This window comes from Vanessa tameamea, chromosome 19, assembly GCF_037043105.1.
Source record: "Vanessa tameamea isolate UH-Manoa-2023 chromosome 19, ilVanTame1 primary haplotype, whole genome shotgun sequence".
NCBI classification, from domain to species: Eukaryota; Metazoa; Arthropoda; class Insecta; order Lepidoptera; family Nymphalidae; genus Vanessa; species Vanessa tameamea.
In genome coordinates this window covers 1293278-1312007 of record NC_087327.1, presented here as the reverse complement: position 1 = coordinate 1312007, position 18730 = coordinate 1293278, and the positions used below count along the sequence as shown (strand labels likewise).

The 18730-nt window shown below is 32.8% G+C and overlaps 1 protein-coding gene across 4 annotated transcripts in view; it reads left to right on the top strand.

Annotated features, from left to right (window-relative positions):
- Window positions 1-18730, top strand: part of LOC113397062 (neurexin 1) — a 180004-nt gene that overhangs the window by 137504 nt on the left and 23770 nt on the right. For all 4 annotated transcript variants that reach the window (XM_026635207.2, XM_026635206.2, XM_026635205.2 and 1 more), the window contains exons 6-8: window positions 15276-15425; window positions 15854-16014; window positions 17753-17779. In XM_026635207.2, the coding sequence (XP_026490992.1) occupies window positions 15276-15425; window positions 15854-16014; window positions 17753-17779 (338 nt within the window). The remainder of the gene's footprint in view (window positions 1-15275; window positions 15426-15853; window positions 16015-17752; window positions 17780-18730) is intronic.

Here is an 18730-nt window from a genome sequence, read left to right as displayed (position 1 = left end):
GAGACCATTAACATGTACTTACATGTTACAATTATTCCGGCTTGAGTCGGTTTAAAGTTCTTCCAACTGGTTGAAACTGGTTTAGAATTGTTCGTTGTAAATTAATAAATTCATTTATGAACGGAAAACTATTTAATTATATGGGGCACTGGATACAACGTTTTGTATATATATATATATATATTATAATTTTAAACTATTTTCGAAATTCGAAATTCTACTAATTGGATTGTGATACGAATAATTACATTTTATTAACATAAAAGCTAAATTAAGAAAAAGATTAAAAATCAGTCAGTCTCAAATCTACGTATCTGATATTTTTAAAGTATTCTAAATAACCTTAATCTTTAATCTGTAACCTCTTTGCATCCTAGATGACATTTATCATAATCATCGAATATAATTACCGTCAAGATCGACCCTCGCTCATAGTATGAAAAATATAAATTTTGAAGTTGTTACATATTTATTACACTTGATTTAGACAGACGAAGCGTCGACGTCGACGTAACGGCCTATTTCAGATTGAGGTCTAGAAAAATATGCAAAAGATACGTTTGAAAAGTTTAAGCTCTTAGTCAGGGATTTGCATATTACACTGTGACCGTTAATAAATTGAGTTATTCTGCTCTATAAAGTTTCGTATAGAATAATTACTAAGAAAAGTTTGCAGTACCGGTAAATAAAATTACTTAATATACATACTGTTTCTATACAAAGTCTAGGTGAATTTGCATAGCGGAGCGTATTGTTTAAGGGCGGTTCCTTGCCGAGAGCATTCGCTTGTATTGTAACAGTTCAAATTCGAGCATTACATAAGGGAGTTAGATGAACTGCGCATTAGTTGATATAATTTGTATAATCAGCGAGAGAGAAGATCAAGAATCAAAGTGTAAAAAAGAGATGACTCGATTGCAGGCGAATGCTCAAAATCGAATCATAGTATAAACAATAATATAACAAATATTACAGGCAAGATTTGCCCGAGGGAGCGCCCTAACGCGCTATGCCGCGCAGAGCAGCTAGTTAAAATTAATACATTATTTGTAATTGTATTTCTTATATATAATCACGATCGCAATTCTAAGTAAGAAACAGTATTTCTTGTCAATCAATAATTCTATATCAACACTAATATAATAGTTATGTATATATATGTTGATATATATATTATATTATTATGTGTATTATTCGGATGCAGTTATGTGTAGTTTATTATTATACTTTAATATCAGTATTCTTAAATAACAGTTATTATCTCCTCTTTCTATCTATAATGTATATATATAAGCCGAGATGGCCCAGTGGTTAGAACATGTGCATCTTAACCGATGATTTCGGGTTCAAACCCAGGCAGGCACCACTGAATTTTCATGTGCTTAATTTGTGTTTATAATTCATCACGTGCTCGGCGGTGAAGGAAAACATCGTGAGGAAACCTACATGTGTCTAATTTCAACGAAATTCTGCCACATGTGTATTCCACCAACCCGCATTGGAGCATCGTGGTGGAATATGCTCCATACCTGCTCCTCAAAGGGAGAGGAGGCCTTAGCCCAGCAGTGGGAAATTTACAGGCTGCTTATGTTATGTATGTTATGTCTATCTATAACTGCACTTACCTGTTTTCGTTCTAAGCTTCTATTACAAAAGGCTGTCTGCGAGAGATCGCAATAAGCGATAAGACCGCCTTTGCGCGCCATCTGTCACATTTTTTTCGTTTCTCTAATGTTCCCAATAATTGTTATGTAATATATGTTGTACAATAAAGTATTTTAAATAAAAATAAATAATATAATAAAAAGATAAAATTTGTTTAATTGTACGTTGGGGATAATATCCGTATAAAATCAATGTACAAATTCTTTTTTTTTTTTTCACTGGAAGGTAAGAAGGTTAGATTACTCATGTGTGGTATAAACTGTATTCATAATCTGTTGCTAGTTAAATACTTCAAATTTATTAATTGGAAGAATTCTACATCGGTGAAGCCATCGGGGAAGATGTCTCTGTAATATGATACGATTGTGGAAAGTATTGATCTTATTCACAATTTATGTCTCCTTATTCGTATCGAGAGTAACTTGATTTTATTTTTAGCTTAAAATGATTAGTAATGTAGTACCGAATTTCGACTCATTAATCACTATTGGTTTCCTAAGGACGTTTCGCTGACAAGTGCGTTGTTACTTATGTAATTAATTACGTTAATAATGTAACGTATTTTCGACATACGTACGACATTATGTTGCGTGATTACAAACATATTACATGGCGTTAGTTTGTGCAAACTGGTTTGCACACTTAAACGAGCGTATGTGAACGTAAAAATGTTGAAAGGGTATTTTAAATGTAGCATCGCAACATTTTATTTTCGTGTATTTGTTTGTTTATATCGTATAAGTATTATTCGTTTGCCTGCGAAAATTATACTGCGTAAGTAAGATGTTGCTTGTAAATCGACCATTACACTACTGAGAATGACTATTGAGGACTATGAAGTAAGAATGTCAATTACTCTTTCACTTTGAGAAGGGTTAACTTTTATTGACTTATATATAATTTGTGTCTCAATAATAATTGAGATAATATTTAAAACAGAATTGAAATCTAGAAGTAGAAAATAAAATGTTTATTTATGTTAAATATTGTTGTGTAAATAATACTTTTGAGTGGTATGAGAAAATTTAATTTGATATTATATTATATTCTTAATACAACTAAGATCCTATATTACTTTTTAAATTTATTTACAGTTATTTAAAAAAAAAAATTGTAAAAAAAAATTTTTTTTACTATTTTATAAAAATAATTAAAATATAAAAAAAAATGTTTAATGTAATAGATAAACCGTTTCAATACATAAAGTCTTTTGACGAATACATTAGCTTCTATATTATATAACATCATCAACTTACAGGAAGCAAACAATATTTCCACACGAATGAAGTCACGATCTAATACTAGTATATGTAGTCAAGTATAGGTTGACTTGAATTGTATGAAACGATTGCGCTGTTTCCAATTAGAGTTGTTCAATTATATCGTCGACCGTCGCACTTGTCACACAAATTGCAATTATATCTTATTTGATGTTTATTTAGGTTACATAGTATATAGTATTATATGTATGGAACTGGCAAATGGATGATGGTAAGTGGCCACCAGTCCATATTACCAATGCGTATGGTAATATTCCTCATATTACCAACGCGCTTGGTAATATTCCTCATATTACCAACGCGCTTGGTAATATTCCTCATATATGAGATGTTATTTTTATTGTGCTTGTAGTTAGACTGGATCATTCGCCCTTCATACTGGTCAACTATGTTATACTACTGTTTGGCGGTAGAATATACTAGATGAGTTTGTACAAAACCCAACCACCTAGTAAATCTGGTGGCTAGTTTGTAAAGTCGGGAGTTTCAAGGTCTTGTGTTCAAACTCCGGATTCCAGAAATTACTGAGAATTCTTCAACGAAAGAATTTAATTAACTTTTTATCGGTCAGCGATTTGAACCGAGAACCTCGAGATTTGTGGCCACTAGAACAACGGGGCAACCCGGAGTATGGATCTTGACTTGATCTTGAATAAAGCGATGCTGTGCTTCAACGGTCGTGCCGGGTTCAGATTATAAAATAAGAGGCCGATCAGATGATCACATGCTCCAAGAGTTGTACTCTTGGTCGTAGTACTACCTTTTCTCATATTCTCTATGAAAGTTTAGAATATGTCTCTACCACGCTGAACAAATTGGTTACCTACCGCTAATACAAATCAACTGGTTTACTGCCCTGGGTTTGAACTCGTTATCTTGGATTATGACTCACGTTTTCTATCCACTGGTACATCTCGGGTTGTAGATATATCAAATAAATAAACGTGTATTACAAACGAGAATTATAATAATCCTAAGTATCAATTGATAAATTCAGAGTATTCCTCAAATTAAAGTCATGTCATATTAAACATCCAATTATAAAAGTTAATCTATGTCCTCGACCACGAAGTGAAACTTCACGAATTTCAATCAGTAACTTGTATAGAGAATTTCATACGAGCGCTGTTTGCGTAACCTACAATAGACTTTATACTACCCAACAACGAGAGACAAAGTGAGTAATGAATTTTACAACTCAATTGGGGAACAGTTTTATCGTAACAATGTTGTGACTTTTTAAGCAGTTTGTTTGAAAATGTAACAAGTTCCAATGTCAGACCATTTTATTAAGTTCCTAAACACCTTTAGAGAATAATCAACAATTTTAACGTCGTTTCACGTTAAAAATATACAGTGAATTAAATAAAAACATAATCAATCTTATATATTGATAGCGTAGCCGATTTTTGTCAGTGATTTTGAGACGATAGCTGCACATAAAAAATCGGTTATGTCCTCATTTTGAAGAGCTCCAGCTGTAGATGTGCTGGAAATTGAAGATAATTATTGATGGCATTTTACTAAATTGTTATGAATCAATAAATATTTTATTTTGAAAAAAGTTACGGGCTGGTTAGAAAGCGGTGCTATGGATGTATAAGAAAAAAATGAAAAACGGAAACAACTGACCGACTTGCAGTTTACAATGAAATTAAATCAAAACAAAATCTGTGATAGATTTCGAAATTCCTAAAAATTTTTTTTGAATAATCGCGGGAGACCACTTGTATTTCTTAATTTATACTGGAATTCAAAAGCATACTTTACACACACACGCATATAAATATATAGTAACCATTATGAAAAGGAAATGAGACGTAGACAAACGTATACACATACGCAATCATACCCACACAGACACAAGACGTCCCTCTAATGTAAACCATATAATTTTATCTGTTCTATTTTCAAAAATCGAAATAAGTACGTAGCTATAATACATTTGTTTTCCAGTTTATAAATGGAATAAGTTCAATTATATATTCCACGTGACAATAATTGACACATTTAATTTGCGTGTGACACGAAAAATATTGAACACGTAAAATGTCACATCAACTATGAAGCTTAATGATAATGTTTTTTTATATAAATACAATACCATATTCATTAAACATTAACATTATATGAAAAGTGGATTTTAGTATATACTTGAGATTATTGGACTTCGATACTGCTTAACCGTACGCCATGAAAGTTGGGACATAAATATGCTCTATTTCTTATACGTTTTAATACTATCGACATTTTAACTAGTTTGCGGTACACCATATCAAATTTTATAATGTTCAATTTAGAACGAGAATTAGTCGAAACAGATTATAAAACACAAGCTAAATGTATATATTACAACGGATAAAGTATCAGCCTGTTAATATACCACTGTTGGGCGAAAGCCCCTCCCTTCGAGGAGAAGGTATGGAGCTAACTCCACCACGCTTTTCCAATACGGCTTGGTGGATACAAATGTGTTCGAATTTCTGAAATAAGACACATGCAATGCTTCAAATACAATGCGGAATAATTTGACTAGTTCGGTAGTTAAGTCACAACTTAGAAAAAGAATGCTACTTTGCGTTCACAATAGGGGAAGTCACTTCGAGCAAGAACTAGGCTAAATTACAAAATATCTTAATTGTAACTTAGCTACTGAACTGTTTATGTATCTAAATTTAATTTTAAATTTGTATTAAGTAAGTAAGTTAAGTAAATAAGTAAGTTTTTTTACATTGGATATTATTTTAAATCAATATTGTGGGAATTTTAAAGAGCGACCTTTAGTACGAATTCGGTCATGTTCGAATACGAATTTCCACCAGCGTCCTTTTTGATCATTTTATTTCGGTTGCTTTGAAATAAATTTCTAGTTTTTATACATTTTCGGAAAGCTAATAAAACGATTATGTTTTTAAAATAATCTGCAGAACAAGTTTCATAATGTTTTTTTTTGTTTTTCAGGCATATTTGAGGGAAAAAAATAAAAAAAATATTGAAATAATATCGTTTTCCGTCTCACATTTTCATTTGGACCGATAATTATTGTTTAAATATTGAAAAATATCCAGTGTTTAATTGTTTTTATAAATCAGAAGAAAAAAGTAGATTTTAATCGAATCTTTTTTTTTTAATAAATTTTTGAAGTTGCAATTTTGACTTATTTTGAAAAAATCTAAAAAACGTGATAACTCAAAAACGGTATGGAATTTGTTTGCTGATTCTGTACTTGGACGGACATGGTGGCAGCTTTGTAGAGACATCTCATCACTTGGATGTATCGCCAATCAACTTGGCAACGCTGCAGGGACTCCAGAACAGCCCGGCTTTCAACCGATTCAAAGGCCTTCTCATAGTCCTCGAATACAAGACACAGGGGCCGATTATACTCATGGGACTTCTGTATAATCTGCCGCACTGTGTGGATGTGGTCTATGGTGCCGTATCCGCTCCGAAACCCGGCCTGTTCCGTGGGTTGGAATTCGTCGAATCTTCACGCAAGATGGTTCGTGATTACTCTTGAAAACAGCTTATAGACGTGGCTCATTAGGGATATGGGTCGATAGTTCTTCAGCAGGGTCTTGTCTCCCTTTTTGAAGAACAGGACGACCACACTCCTACTCCACGCCTTCGGAGTTCTCCCTTCAAAGAGGACAGAGTTATAAAGCTTCTGGAGTTCCCTCAGTACGGGTTTACCTCCTGCTTTCAATAGCTCCGTTGCGACGCCGTCCTCTCCAGGGACTTTTCCATTTTTAAGCTGTTTAAGAGCAATCTCGATTTCGCTAAAACTGACTTCTGGCAGGTCTTCGGTGAAGTGGCGTGTTAATGTAGCTCTAGGATCCTCATTTTCGGGATCAGGTCGAGATGCGTGCGATGCGTATAACCGGCCGTAGAAGTCCTCTACTTACGAAAGAACTGCCGGCTTGGAAGAAACGACTTCTCCACTTGCTGTGGTCAATTTCGTCAGGTGGCTCCTTCCAAGAGATTGTACGAACACCTTAGACTCCCGATTCTGCTCGATGGCTCTTTTGATCGTAAGAGTATTGGAGCACCGGAGGTCGTGTTGTACACGCTTGCTGATCTCTTGGTTTAGTTGCCGTTTCTCTGACGAAGTGACAGGTGGGTTTTCACGTCGTTTCTTCATTAGCCCTAAAGTCTCTTCCGAAAGTTTGGACTTTGGCGTGGCCTCCTGTAGCCCGGTGATTCTTAGCACCCCCCGTCCGTCCATTACCACCGTCGCACCTATGACGAGGAATAGCGGGACCGCCGGGAACTGGGGGCCGTGGCTTACGTGTTTTCATCATTTGGAGGTATTGCCCATAATCACCACGCTGGGCAGGCGGGTTGGCGATCGCAGGACGCAATTTCTCGCACCGGTGACGCTGCTGCCCGTCACCAGCCTGTGGTATTTAGCTACGCCTATTTTTTTTTTTTATGGTTATACCGCCATCAGTCGGTCGTCAGAGCCTCGTTTGCTGGTCAAAAGGATGCACCACGGGCAGGTGAGGTTGGCTTGGGGCGCTAAGGTATAGTTTGCGCCCCCTTACACCCCAACTGCTACAAATATCGATTACAAAAATCCTTATTAAAGATCATTGTTAAGTTATTGTTACGAACGGGGTTCCTTTTGGTTGGGATCTTTTTGGCTAGTGGTTGGGGTCTCTTTAGCTGGTATAACTCTTTTTAGAAAAATAAGTAAAAAATAATTTGAATTACGCATTCCATCGTTCCATCGTCTGTTATATATGTTATATTTTCTGTTTCTCATCACTAGCCCGTCTGTCAAAAAGATCAAGCTAACTCGAACAGGTTATACTGTACTTTCAAGTATTAGTATTACGTTGTTGTAATTAAAAAGTAGTTTAAAATAATGTCCTTGTGCTCTTTGCAGTTTAAGCCTCGGAGAAATAATACAAAAATAATTCTAAAACATGTAACACTCCGGTTTATTGTCTCCAATGGTGACAGGGCTGGTACATTTTTCGCCCAGAGACAATTGCGATTCAACGGGGAAATGCTGCTAGCATTCCCGCCCACATTCCACGCGGTCATGATTTGTACAGTAGCTATTGTTTATTTTGTTTCGTGGGTATTTATTTTAAACTTCTACATAAATATTTTTTAAGTTAATAAATATATTCGAAACCTGCAATTTAAATTGCAACGGATTTTAATGCGGTTTTTATGAATAAACAGAGTGATTCAAGAGGAATGATTCGCATAACACATACGAATTATAGTAAAGAAAGCCGAGAACTTCAACTTTCCTTGCTGGAAAATAACATGAGAATTTATTTTTATGTTTGTTTTTCTATCTCAAAGTTGTATATAGGCTCTTATTGTGATCGTGTGAAGCCAGGACGGGTAGTTCGCTATTAATAAGAAAACAATGATTTTAACTGCGTTATATTTTATAGAGAATCGGTGAAGCAGTTTTATATGAGTTTTATATGCTGACCTGCGAAATCAAAATTAATTTACATGTTATAATATGTGAATGTTATGTACATTTTTCATTAATTCATAAACTAATCAGTGAGTGTTATTAAATCTATTTAATTTTTAACAGTGTTTAATGTGTATGTTGTAAATTTACTTTTTATAAAATAAAAAAATAAAATCACGTGCTGCCGTTCCCGATAACATTAGTTCTAATTATTTACCAAGCATGATCTATCATTGTCAAAATTAAAAATATATATTTTTTTACGTAACATAACGTACTATGAAAATAAAAAGCATTGTTAATACTTTAAAATTCATTATTTTTGTACACGTACGACATATTATGTGGCCTTTAGTAAGATAACAATGTAATTGTAGGTGGTTTTTTTATAGAATAGCTAGGTGGTCAAATGGGCCACCTGATGGTGGGTGGTCACATGGGTGTTGGCATCGTAAGAAATTTGACCACCAACCTTTAGAACTTACATGTAGTTACACTGACTCACTCAACCTTTAAACTGAAACACCACAATACTGAGTGTTGTTGCTTGGAGGTAGATTATATGATAAATGGGTAGGTACTTCATCAGAGTAAGTATATTCACTTGATGGTAGACAAGTCAATATACTTATCTATGTGAGTACCTACGTCATTAGTTATAATGATATCACAATGTATGTGACCTTCAGTAAGACATGTTAGTAGACCAATTAGTAATTAATTTACTTAGTATTAAAGATTTTTTAGAATACAAATTAAAAATCCCTATTTCTTCCCTACTAAGAGCACTGTAATTCTGTAAGGATAACTTCTCACTCGTGAAATCTTGACAATGAGATTACGGCCATTCGATTCGTGTATCCTATAAATTGTATAATTATTTTAGTTAATCTCCTCGGCATAATTCCGCTTAGTCTATAATTTTTTAAGCTTATTACGTAATCATTAGTTATTATTTAGTTAATACTAGTATATATTTATTAGTTAATTTAATAACTAATCCTTCAGCAATAAGTACGCTAAGGGAAATGGAACTAAAAGTAATCATCGGTCTAAAGCAACTCCTAGAACAGCGCAGTGTATCTGTTTTTTTCGTCTCTCACTTTCATTATTGGCATCGTGGTGAATTCTAAATATCCGTATAGTAAATGTAAAATGCATTATTACATCGACTACGATAGCATTTCCCGGTATCGTGAACCTAAAGTTTTGCTGTTACTACATGCGTAAACATGCTATTGTGCGTGGGGCACTAATAAGGCACTCGTTGCCCCCTACATGTACGAAATAGGGAGTGTTTTACTGTTGTCTATTTACTAGTGCCAATAGATACGTCTGTTCGGATCGTACGCAGGATTGAGACGAATCCATGTCTCTGTACGCGTACGGCGTATGATTTATTCATTAAGATACAGTCGCTGCTGCTTTCGTTGAGTGTATCGTAATTACTCTTTCAATCGTTATTTCAACGTTCACAATAGCTGGAAGGGATAACAGGATTGTAACTGTATGAAAACAGATACTGCTTGTATTTGTAAATTTGTATGTAATTTTTTTCCAAATGAGAACCTTACTATCCATATATGTAAGAATAAATATAACACTGATAAAATATCATAATTACCGTTTACTAAATCCATTAACAAGGTGATTTGTTTATGAACAGAAAATATAAGTAAACTTAGCTTCAATTGGGTAGAATCACCAGTGATGAGAAATGAAAGCTTATATAAAAAACCACATTCAATAACTTATATTACATTACATTAGCAGCCTGTAAATTTCCCACTGCTGGGCTAAGGCCTCCTCTCTCTTTGAGGAGAAGGTTTGGAGGATATTCCACCACGCTGCTCAAATGCGGGGTGGAATATACATGTGGCAGAATTTCGTTGAAATTAAACACAAACAGGTTTCCTCAGGATGTTTTCCTTCACCGCCGAGCACGAGATGAATTATAAACACAAATTAAGCACATGAAAATTCAGTGGTGCTTGCCTGGGTTTGAACTCGAACTCGCTTGAACTCGAAATCATCGGTTAAGATGCACGCGTTCTAACCACTGGGCCAACTCGGATCATTCAATAACTTAATCGTTAATTATTTAATAACGTTCTTTGTTAGTTCCAGTAATTTTGATAGTTAGACTTCAGTAGGGATTACGCCTCCAAACAACAGGTCTTAAGTCTTAGGCTGACTTAAGTATATAACACTGATCTTCTGAGTTTCGGTAATAGAGATTAAGACACTTAATTCCTTACAATTATTCCAATGTATCTGTATTGTTTATCGTAATTCTTTAAATAAACAAAAACCATAGATATGTTTCTGTTTTTGGCAAATTGTCATTACAATCTAAATTTTCTCATGACTGATGTGAATGTATAATTTAAATTGATTCTGGTTTTATATACAGCAATATTTTTTATTAAATAATTTATTAAGAAATAAGTACTTTCATTTTTACTTTAAAATTATAACTGACTAGCTGTAGCCTGCTTTTTATAAGGGCGGATTATATTTTTTTCAGCAATTAAAAAAAAAAAAGAATGTGTTCTATTTTTAAATGACCGAGCCAAATTACCAATGTTATAACATATCTGATATATTTATACTTGACATTTAAAATTGAAAAATTTTAAATTCAACAATGTTGGACATTTCGTTCCAGAACATCTTAAGTGATATATAATAAGTATGTGGTTGCGTTCATTTTAAACATTGTCACACGTTACTCGCATGACACACCCCGAGTTTAATAAAGCGCCCTTGGGTTAATACGTCACGTCAATCCGTTGTGGCTGTGTGCTCTTGGAAGTTATTGTAAGCGATCTTTGATTCTTGACGGTTGATCGACGCGTTTTCAACTGGATAATCTCGGCGTTTTATCTCATTTTAATATGTAGGTGTTATTTTCGTTTCTACGATGATTAAAAACCGATGTTCATATGATTTACTTCATTTAAATATATGTTCATATGATTTACTTCATTTAAATATATATCGACATCCAGTCTATTATTTTTGCAATATTGGAATGGATCCAATACGTATATACGTAAATGTTATTTCGTCAAAGTAAATACTTCATCAGCATGCAGATATTTTACATAAACATATAACTTTACAAATTAATTGAATGCTTAATCTCATTTCCTATATCAATTTCACCTCATAGTCGTAATTTTCTTACAAAGATACTATAAGAAGTATTCATTCATTATATTGTCAATGCCGATGAGTGGAACTAATTTACTATATCCTTTGTATGTGCTATTACATTGTCATACATACTCTATATAATGAAAAACGAACAAAGAAATACATTACCGTTCCTCTATTACCTACAACATAAAGATTTTTAATGGACCTACCAGATCATATTTTACTACCCTATGTTGTCAGTTTTCCAAGAAAGCACCGAAATGTTATGTTCGTTAGAGTATATTGAATCAAGTATAATATATAATAGAGTTCTTTTTACAATAAAGCCGTTAGCAATTTATACAAAACTTGGCCGAGTGTAGCAAAGTTGGATCCATTAATCAATTCTTGCTTCATTCAGGTGTCGGGAAGTTTAAAGACGATTAAAACTGCATAAACTCCAAGTATAAAGTACATACCTCAATTAGTCTGGCTAAAGAATTATGAATGAATAGTTTCGTTCTGTTATTGTTAATGAGTGTTGTGATAAAAACTAAAACGGCAGAAAGTTCGTTAAACTCAACTTTTAATTGGTCGCAGGAAAGTTTTAAGTGACCATTAATTTTTAATGTGTTTTAATTCATAGCGTATTTTTGAGGATAATTTAATAAATGATCGAATTAACTTATTTGACAAAGCAGAAAGGGTCGTACGGTTTAGGTTCGCTTTTAGGACAGCATTCGTTGGAAATGGAAGTTTTTTTTTACTAAAAAAAAGGGCTTTTTCACATACGCGAACATGTCGACCTGGTTAAGGTTTCATTGTGAGGATACAAAAATAATATATATTAAACCTAAAATTATCTTAATCAATCACAGGTCTATAAATTAATTTGGACAACGTTTTTGCGAGATTTGACATTGGATCTGCCAGAACGACATTGCTTTGTCCAACAGACTTTAAGTCTAATCTAAATTAAGTTTAGTTCTAACTGATTCGTTCTGAGTATATTCCATCAATATGTGCAAGAGATAATCAAGACAGACAGACAGACAAGACATTACAAGTTGTGCAGTTCAGGGATGTTGTTTTCCGCATCCGAAATGCAAAATTATTGCACGGGATGTGGCCAGACCGAAGCCGCAGATTTGATTTTGTATCATTAAAGTTGAGTTTACTGTTCTCAATCCAAGGATGTCTGCAAGGATGAAGCTGGATTGTACGGTACCAATAACCTTTCTCCTTAGCTGAAACAGAAGTTGGTGTCATATATATTCGCAGGTGCGTTACTACGTTACGGTCGAAAACTTTGGAGTCGTGTCAGATTTTCCGTCCCATCGGATTATGGGAGAGCAATAGACAGTTGACCAGTGTTTGCGCAAACACCTTTGCACTATAACATCCAGTTGGCTGGAATCCCTTGAGATTAGCGCCGTGACCGAAATCGGTCAGAAGCCACTGCAAAGTTGGGGTCTGATGAAACATTTTGCATTACACTAACATTTACCATAAATAGCTGAAATCTTTTTATCAATGCTTCCCCTATAATAATTAATAAATATAGAGAATATTCATCACACTTTAATAACACATGAATATGATGTACACTTATTACAATTATGGGAATCAGCTTTTTTCCAAAGGAAAATGGAATAGTTATATTAAAGATAGAACACTTAAAAAATCAACCACCGACGGCAAAATAATTTTATAATATTGAACTTTTTCTAGTATCGTTTAGTCGGGTAGTATTCGTAATTATCTTTCCTATTAGTACGTCACAGTTTCTACCAGTCTTTTATGTTTTGACAGTAAATAATGATTCGAAGGATGATGATGATGATTTCCATATGATTTCCTTTTAAATTGGAGGAGAATCAGATATATCAGATTCTTTTTAGTTTGACATCTTTTTTGTACTTATATTATTTTATTTATTTATAATTTATATGTATCTTAAGAATATTACGCGAGTAACTGTAAGCGTCACTAGAAATCTATATGGGTAAGTTTTGTGTTCGGCGTATCCGTTAGTACCATTAACACAACGTAACCCTCCTAATGAAGAAGGCGGCGTGTCGTGAAAGTCTGTCATTTTCTTGCACTGTCATAAAACACACAACACTAATCTTTAGTAAATGTAATAAGCGCAATCGATTGATGATCTTTTTATTTTAATTAAATACTTACATTTCAAGGCCGCACTGGAAGTGGGAAAACACGGTTTTTTCAGGCTGGAGTATTTTTTTTTATAACATAGTACATTTTCCTAACTTTATTTTGGACATAATTATACTATGTAAAAAATTATTACCCAGAAGTATTTTTAAATTATTGTAATATATAAATATATAATATAACATAATCATTATACCATCTTAGAAATCCGTCCGCCGGTAACCAGCCAGCCCTTAGTGTTAAAACACTTTACCGCACGCTCTGTGCTGTTTTTTTAAACTTACAAATATTTTATATAATAACTCAGTCCTGGTCAAAATTGAAATTTTTAAATTACACATTTTAGTGACTGAAAATGCTTAAGCAAAATGCGTTATTTTGTCAAGAATTAATTTCGCCTCGCAGCGTTGAATTAAAAATTTCCAAGCTGGTCCATAAATAGACAGAGAATTTTTACAAAATGTTTGTACACACTAAATGTAATTTAATAACAATGTAATGAGTACAATACTTACTAAATTTAAAATTTAATAAATCAGAACACACTCTTATATTTGCTACTAAAAAGTCTATACATTTCTTTACATTCATGGATCATAGTGATTATTGGCTGTATAACTCTGTACAAGCTTCTTAGATTTTTTATATGGGTAAGAGTACGGGCTATCTTGCCACCTAAAGCTATGTGGTCATAACCGTCCATAGACATTGGCAATGAAAGAAATATTGACCATTTCTTACATCGCCAATGCGCCACCAACCTTGGGAACTAAGATGTTATGTCCCTGATGCCTGTAGTTACACTGGGTCAATTATCTTTCAAACCGGAACGTAACAATACTAAATGTTGCTGAAAGAATATCTAGGCATACCTACTTCATGAAGCATAAATACCTTGTGTTAAACTTTTTTATTTAAACATTGATCTCTTTGATAGAATCAGTGATAATCATTGTATAAACACGAGAAATAAGGATAAGTTTCCGACTCCGCAAAGTCAATGAATCCTACCTGGATCAAGTTATTTGTTTCTATAATAAAACATCCCAATATTTTTAAGTTCGCTGATTCATAAATTTAATTTTTTTGTTAAAAGAACATTATATAGATGACAAAATAGCGTGAAGCTGATACTTGTTGATTGCCAGGCAAGATATATTATTTAAATTTAGTTTTTATTGACCTAACTTTGTATTTTAAATGTTGGAAAAGAATAACAACTGAGTTTCTTGCCAGGTCTTCTAGGTAGAATATATGGATATTCAGAATTGGCTTGTAGCTTTATATTTAGTATAATTCTGTAAAATGATGATTCAAAAGTGCTTGTAGAAGCCTACTTTAATAAATTATATTTTGATTTGATTTGTGTAATATTATGCTTTAGGATTTTTGATGATATCATGTATAATAATCGCGTGTGAAGCGATCCACTGCGAGTTTGTTGTAATTAAGAAATAGCCATTGGGTTCTATTATCATGACTTTTTTCTTTACAATTCCAAAAACATCATCACCTAAATCATCCCCAAATAAAAACTCCAAGTATGATAAAAAATGTCTTTGTTTCAGATAAAGCGCCATCTGAAGCAACGTTTCGCGGCGCTGAGTTTCTCTCGTATGATTTGACTCAAACTGGCGGTGAACCGATTGTTAGCACACAGGACGCGATCTCTCTCTATTTCAAGACGAGACAACCAAACGGCCTTCTCTTCTATACAGGTATCAATTATATCTTCACTAAGTTTATTTTGTTGTTCTCCTTGTTGAAACAAATATGTTTGTTTATTTTTGCCACATTTATTTTTGTGTATAATTGTGTTATCGTTATTTGTTTCTTTTCGTATTGTGTTATATATGAACAATGTCATTTAGGTTTGTCTAAAAAAACTGATTTCAGCTATATGCGAAATAAGTTTTATCAAAACTCTGTATTGTATTGTTATTTGTTTTAATTAGCATTTTTTGCAACGTCTGAACCTCTTCAATTTCTTAAGAATATTTTCTAGACGTTTAAGAATTCAATAGAACTCGTAAAAGGAGATTTGAGTAAAAATGTTTTGAATTTTTTATATGTCTTTCTTATAATTTCGAATCAAAAAGCATTTAAATTCTTATTTTTTTTAATGTATAATTCGATATTCATACAGGTCACGAGGCGGACTATCTTAACTTAGCTGTTCGAGATGGTGGTCTGTCACTCACGATGGGCCTTGGAAACGGCAAGCAAGAGATGCACATCAAGCCTTCGAAGACGCGATTTGATGATCATCAATGGCACAAGCTTACCGTTAGAAGGCGAATTCAAGAGGTAAGACTCTCCTGCACTTTAAAGTACTTAATACTGAAATAAATTTAGGTGGTTAATCTTGCAAGGTATTCTCATTTACGACCAAATATAATTGTCTGCATTGATTACAACTTTCCGGATTATCAAGTTACTAAAACTCTATATTTGAAACAAAGTTTATTTAATGTACTCCGTTCCATAAAATCAAGGTCCATAACCGAAATCTGGTGCCGAGTTTGTCAAGCAATAGCGCATCAGGTAAACACTATAATAAATCCAATTTTAAGTTGCTTTAAAATATTCAGATTACCTTAAATCATTCTATATCGGCAAGGAATTTTTATTAAACTTCGAATTTGTTGAAATATATTTTCTGCGTCGGATTTAACGGATACATTTTAGATTGTGTTGTAACCAAATGAAGAGTGATCGCGTCATTTTTTATTTATTAGAAGAGGGCTTGTTCGATAGTAAGAAATATAATTATTAACTTGATTCTAACCTTACATTTCCCCGTAAGTTGATCGATACAAGTTTGCATGGAGTTCATCAAAGGATTTCCAGTAAGTCATTAGCGGTTAGTGTGTAAATGTTAGATTCTTTTTATATTTCAATGAAATGGCTTCATGTTCTAGGAATCACTTTGAGATTATTAGTACCACCTCGACTTTTTATTCTATTTAGGATCCCTATATACTATATATAACTTGTCTATCAAGTATATTGTATAGTTACAATACTAAGACACAATATTTATATTTAGGAATTGGTAAATATCAGACCATTAATTAATATTCTTTATTATGTCATATTGACAATGAATGACAATATATAGACAAAAACAATTTTGATATAATCTCTGATGAATTACTAATTATGAAGAACTTTACCCGAATTTATTAATAATAAATTTTAAATATTAATTTGGTTAGAGTATGGATTGTTTACAAATTATTTAATTAAGTATTGTTCATTGTATTTTTTTCATGTAGAACTTTTGATTGAGGTAAGCCATTGTTTAGTCGATACAAAATTTTCAATACAAAAGTATTCTTTGTTTGTTAATTTGTTTAATTATTTCTGACTTCATGTCAGTACTATTAACTTTGTTAAGATTAAATTAAAATTAAAAAAATAATAAAGTTGTTAAGTGAAAGATCTTGATTATAGCATCATGATATGAGATGTGATTCATACTTTTAATTTGAAAGTAAGAAAATAAAGTAGTCGTAGATTCGTTTGCTTCTATGCCAGTCAAAATATTATCAAGGTTCAGTTATAGTTTCAGAGTGATTAATGTTGTATGTATGACTGCAAAATATTCCGATTCTCTAACGTAATTTATTGAGAAATGATCAAAAATTTTTTACATCGTCTGTTGCTTATGTTAAACTGGAGTGTTCAATAATAATAATATAAAATGTGACGGCTCATTTATTACTAAGAGTATTTTGTCGTGACTTAAATATATCACATCTAGAGATAACAAATATTTTTTTTTTTGTTTCATTCAAAATTTCAGATTTATTCTTAAAAATTGTTTGAATGAAAAGATTTTTGTATTTAATCCAAGGTGGTTGAGCTCAGGATTTCTTCGGCTAACAAGTATTTAATTAAATACCTAACAAAAGTATAGTTAGACTTACTCGAGTAAATTGAGATTATCCCTGTTAATACAATTTTCAAATTCCATGAATAACGTTTGCAAGTCCCAAACTTAAATACGGAAAAAGTTTAATTTTTATATGCTTGTTCGCAGATTACACCGTTCACGAGCTTTTGCAGGGTAAGTGTTACAGTTAAAATACAAATATTTAACTTTAATTAATACTTAAAATATTTTAATGTAAAAACTTATATTTTCTTCGAAGTATATTTAAGCGCGTATTCCAAGTGTACGCTGGTTCGGCGAATTTAGTCGATATCAAATTGGAATTGACTTGGAATTAGCTGGAAGTATTGTTTGGTCAAAGTAAAGTACATTACGGATAAGATATTTAAGATAATTTTGTCCAAGTATTTACAAAATCCATTTGGTGAAACGTAAAAGACATGATGTAATTTACCGAATAAAACCGTAGGTATTAGGTACTCTGAAGCATTAGAGAAAATTTAAAACGATTTCAAACCAAACACTTCTGTATTTTGTCAGGTATTAGGTTTAAAAAATTAGGTATAGGTATAAAGTATAAGTCCCTCCTTGGGGTTCAAGCATGCTGCATACCAAATTTCATCTAATTCCGTTGAGTACTTTGGCCGTAAAAGTGCAACAGATAGAAAGATAAACAGACTGAATTAATTTTATATTTATAATAATATTAGTATAGATTTAGCCTTAGACACTGCCACTAGACAAAAATATTTTAACATACAAACAAAACTAACTATAGATAACGAACACAGGAACACGAACACGAATAAAATTAGTTTCTGCTGTGTGACGATGAGAAGTTATGGGATTCCATTCATCTCTGACCTCAATCCTCTTGTTGCGTTGAATTTTGAAGTATACAGAGGCAATAGAAATATTCAACTGGCATGAGGATATTTATTCATCATTCGAAACATAAGCAAAGGGATTCCTTTTCATATAAATATGGAATAACTGTCCTTTTTTCATGAAACGTTTTTCTTTCGTGATTTTGTTTGTTCTGAGCTCATACGGAGCATGAGAACTTGAGGTGAATAAAACTACATTTGAATATTAAATTAAAACAGCATATTAATCTGTGTAATG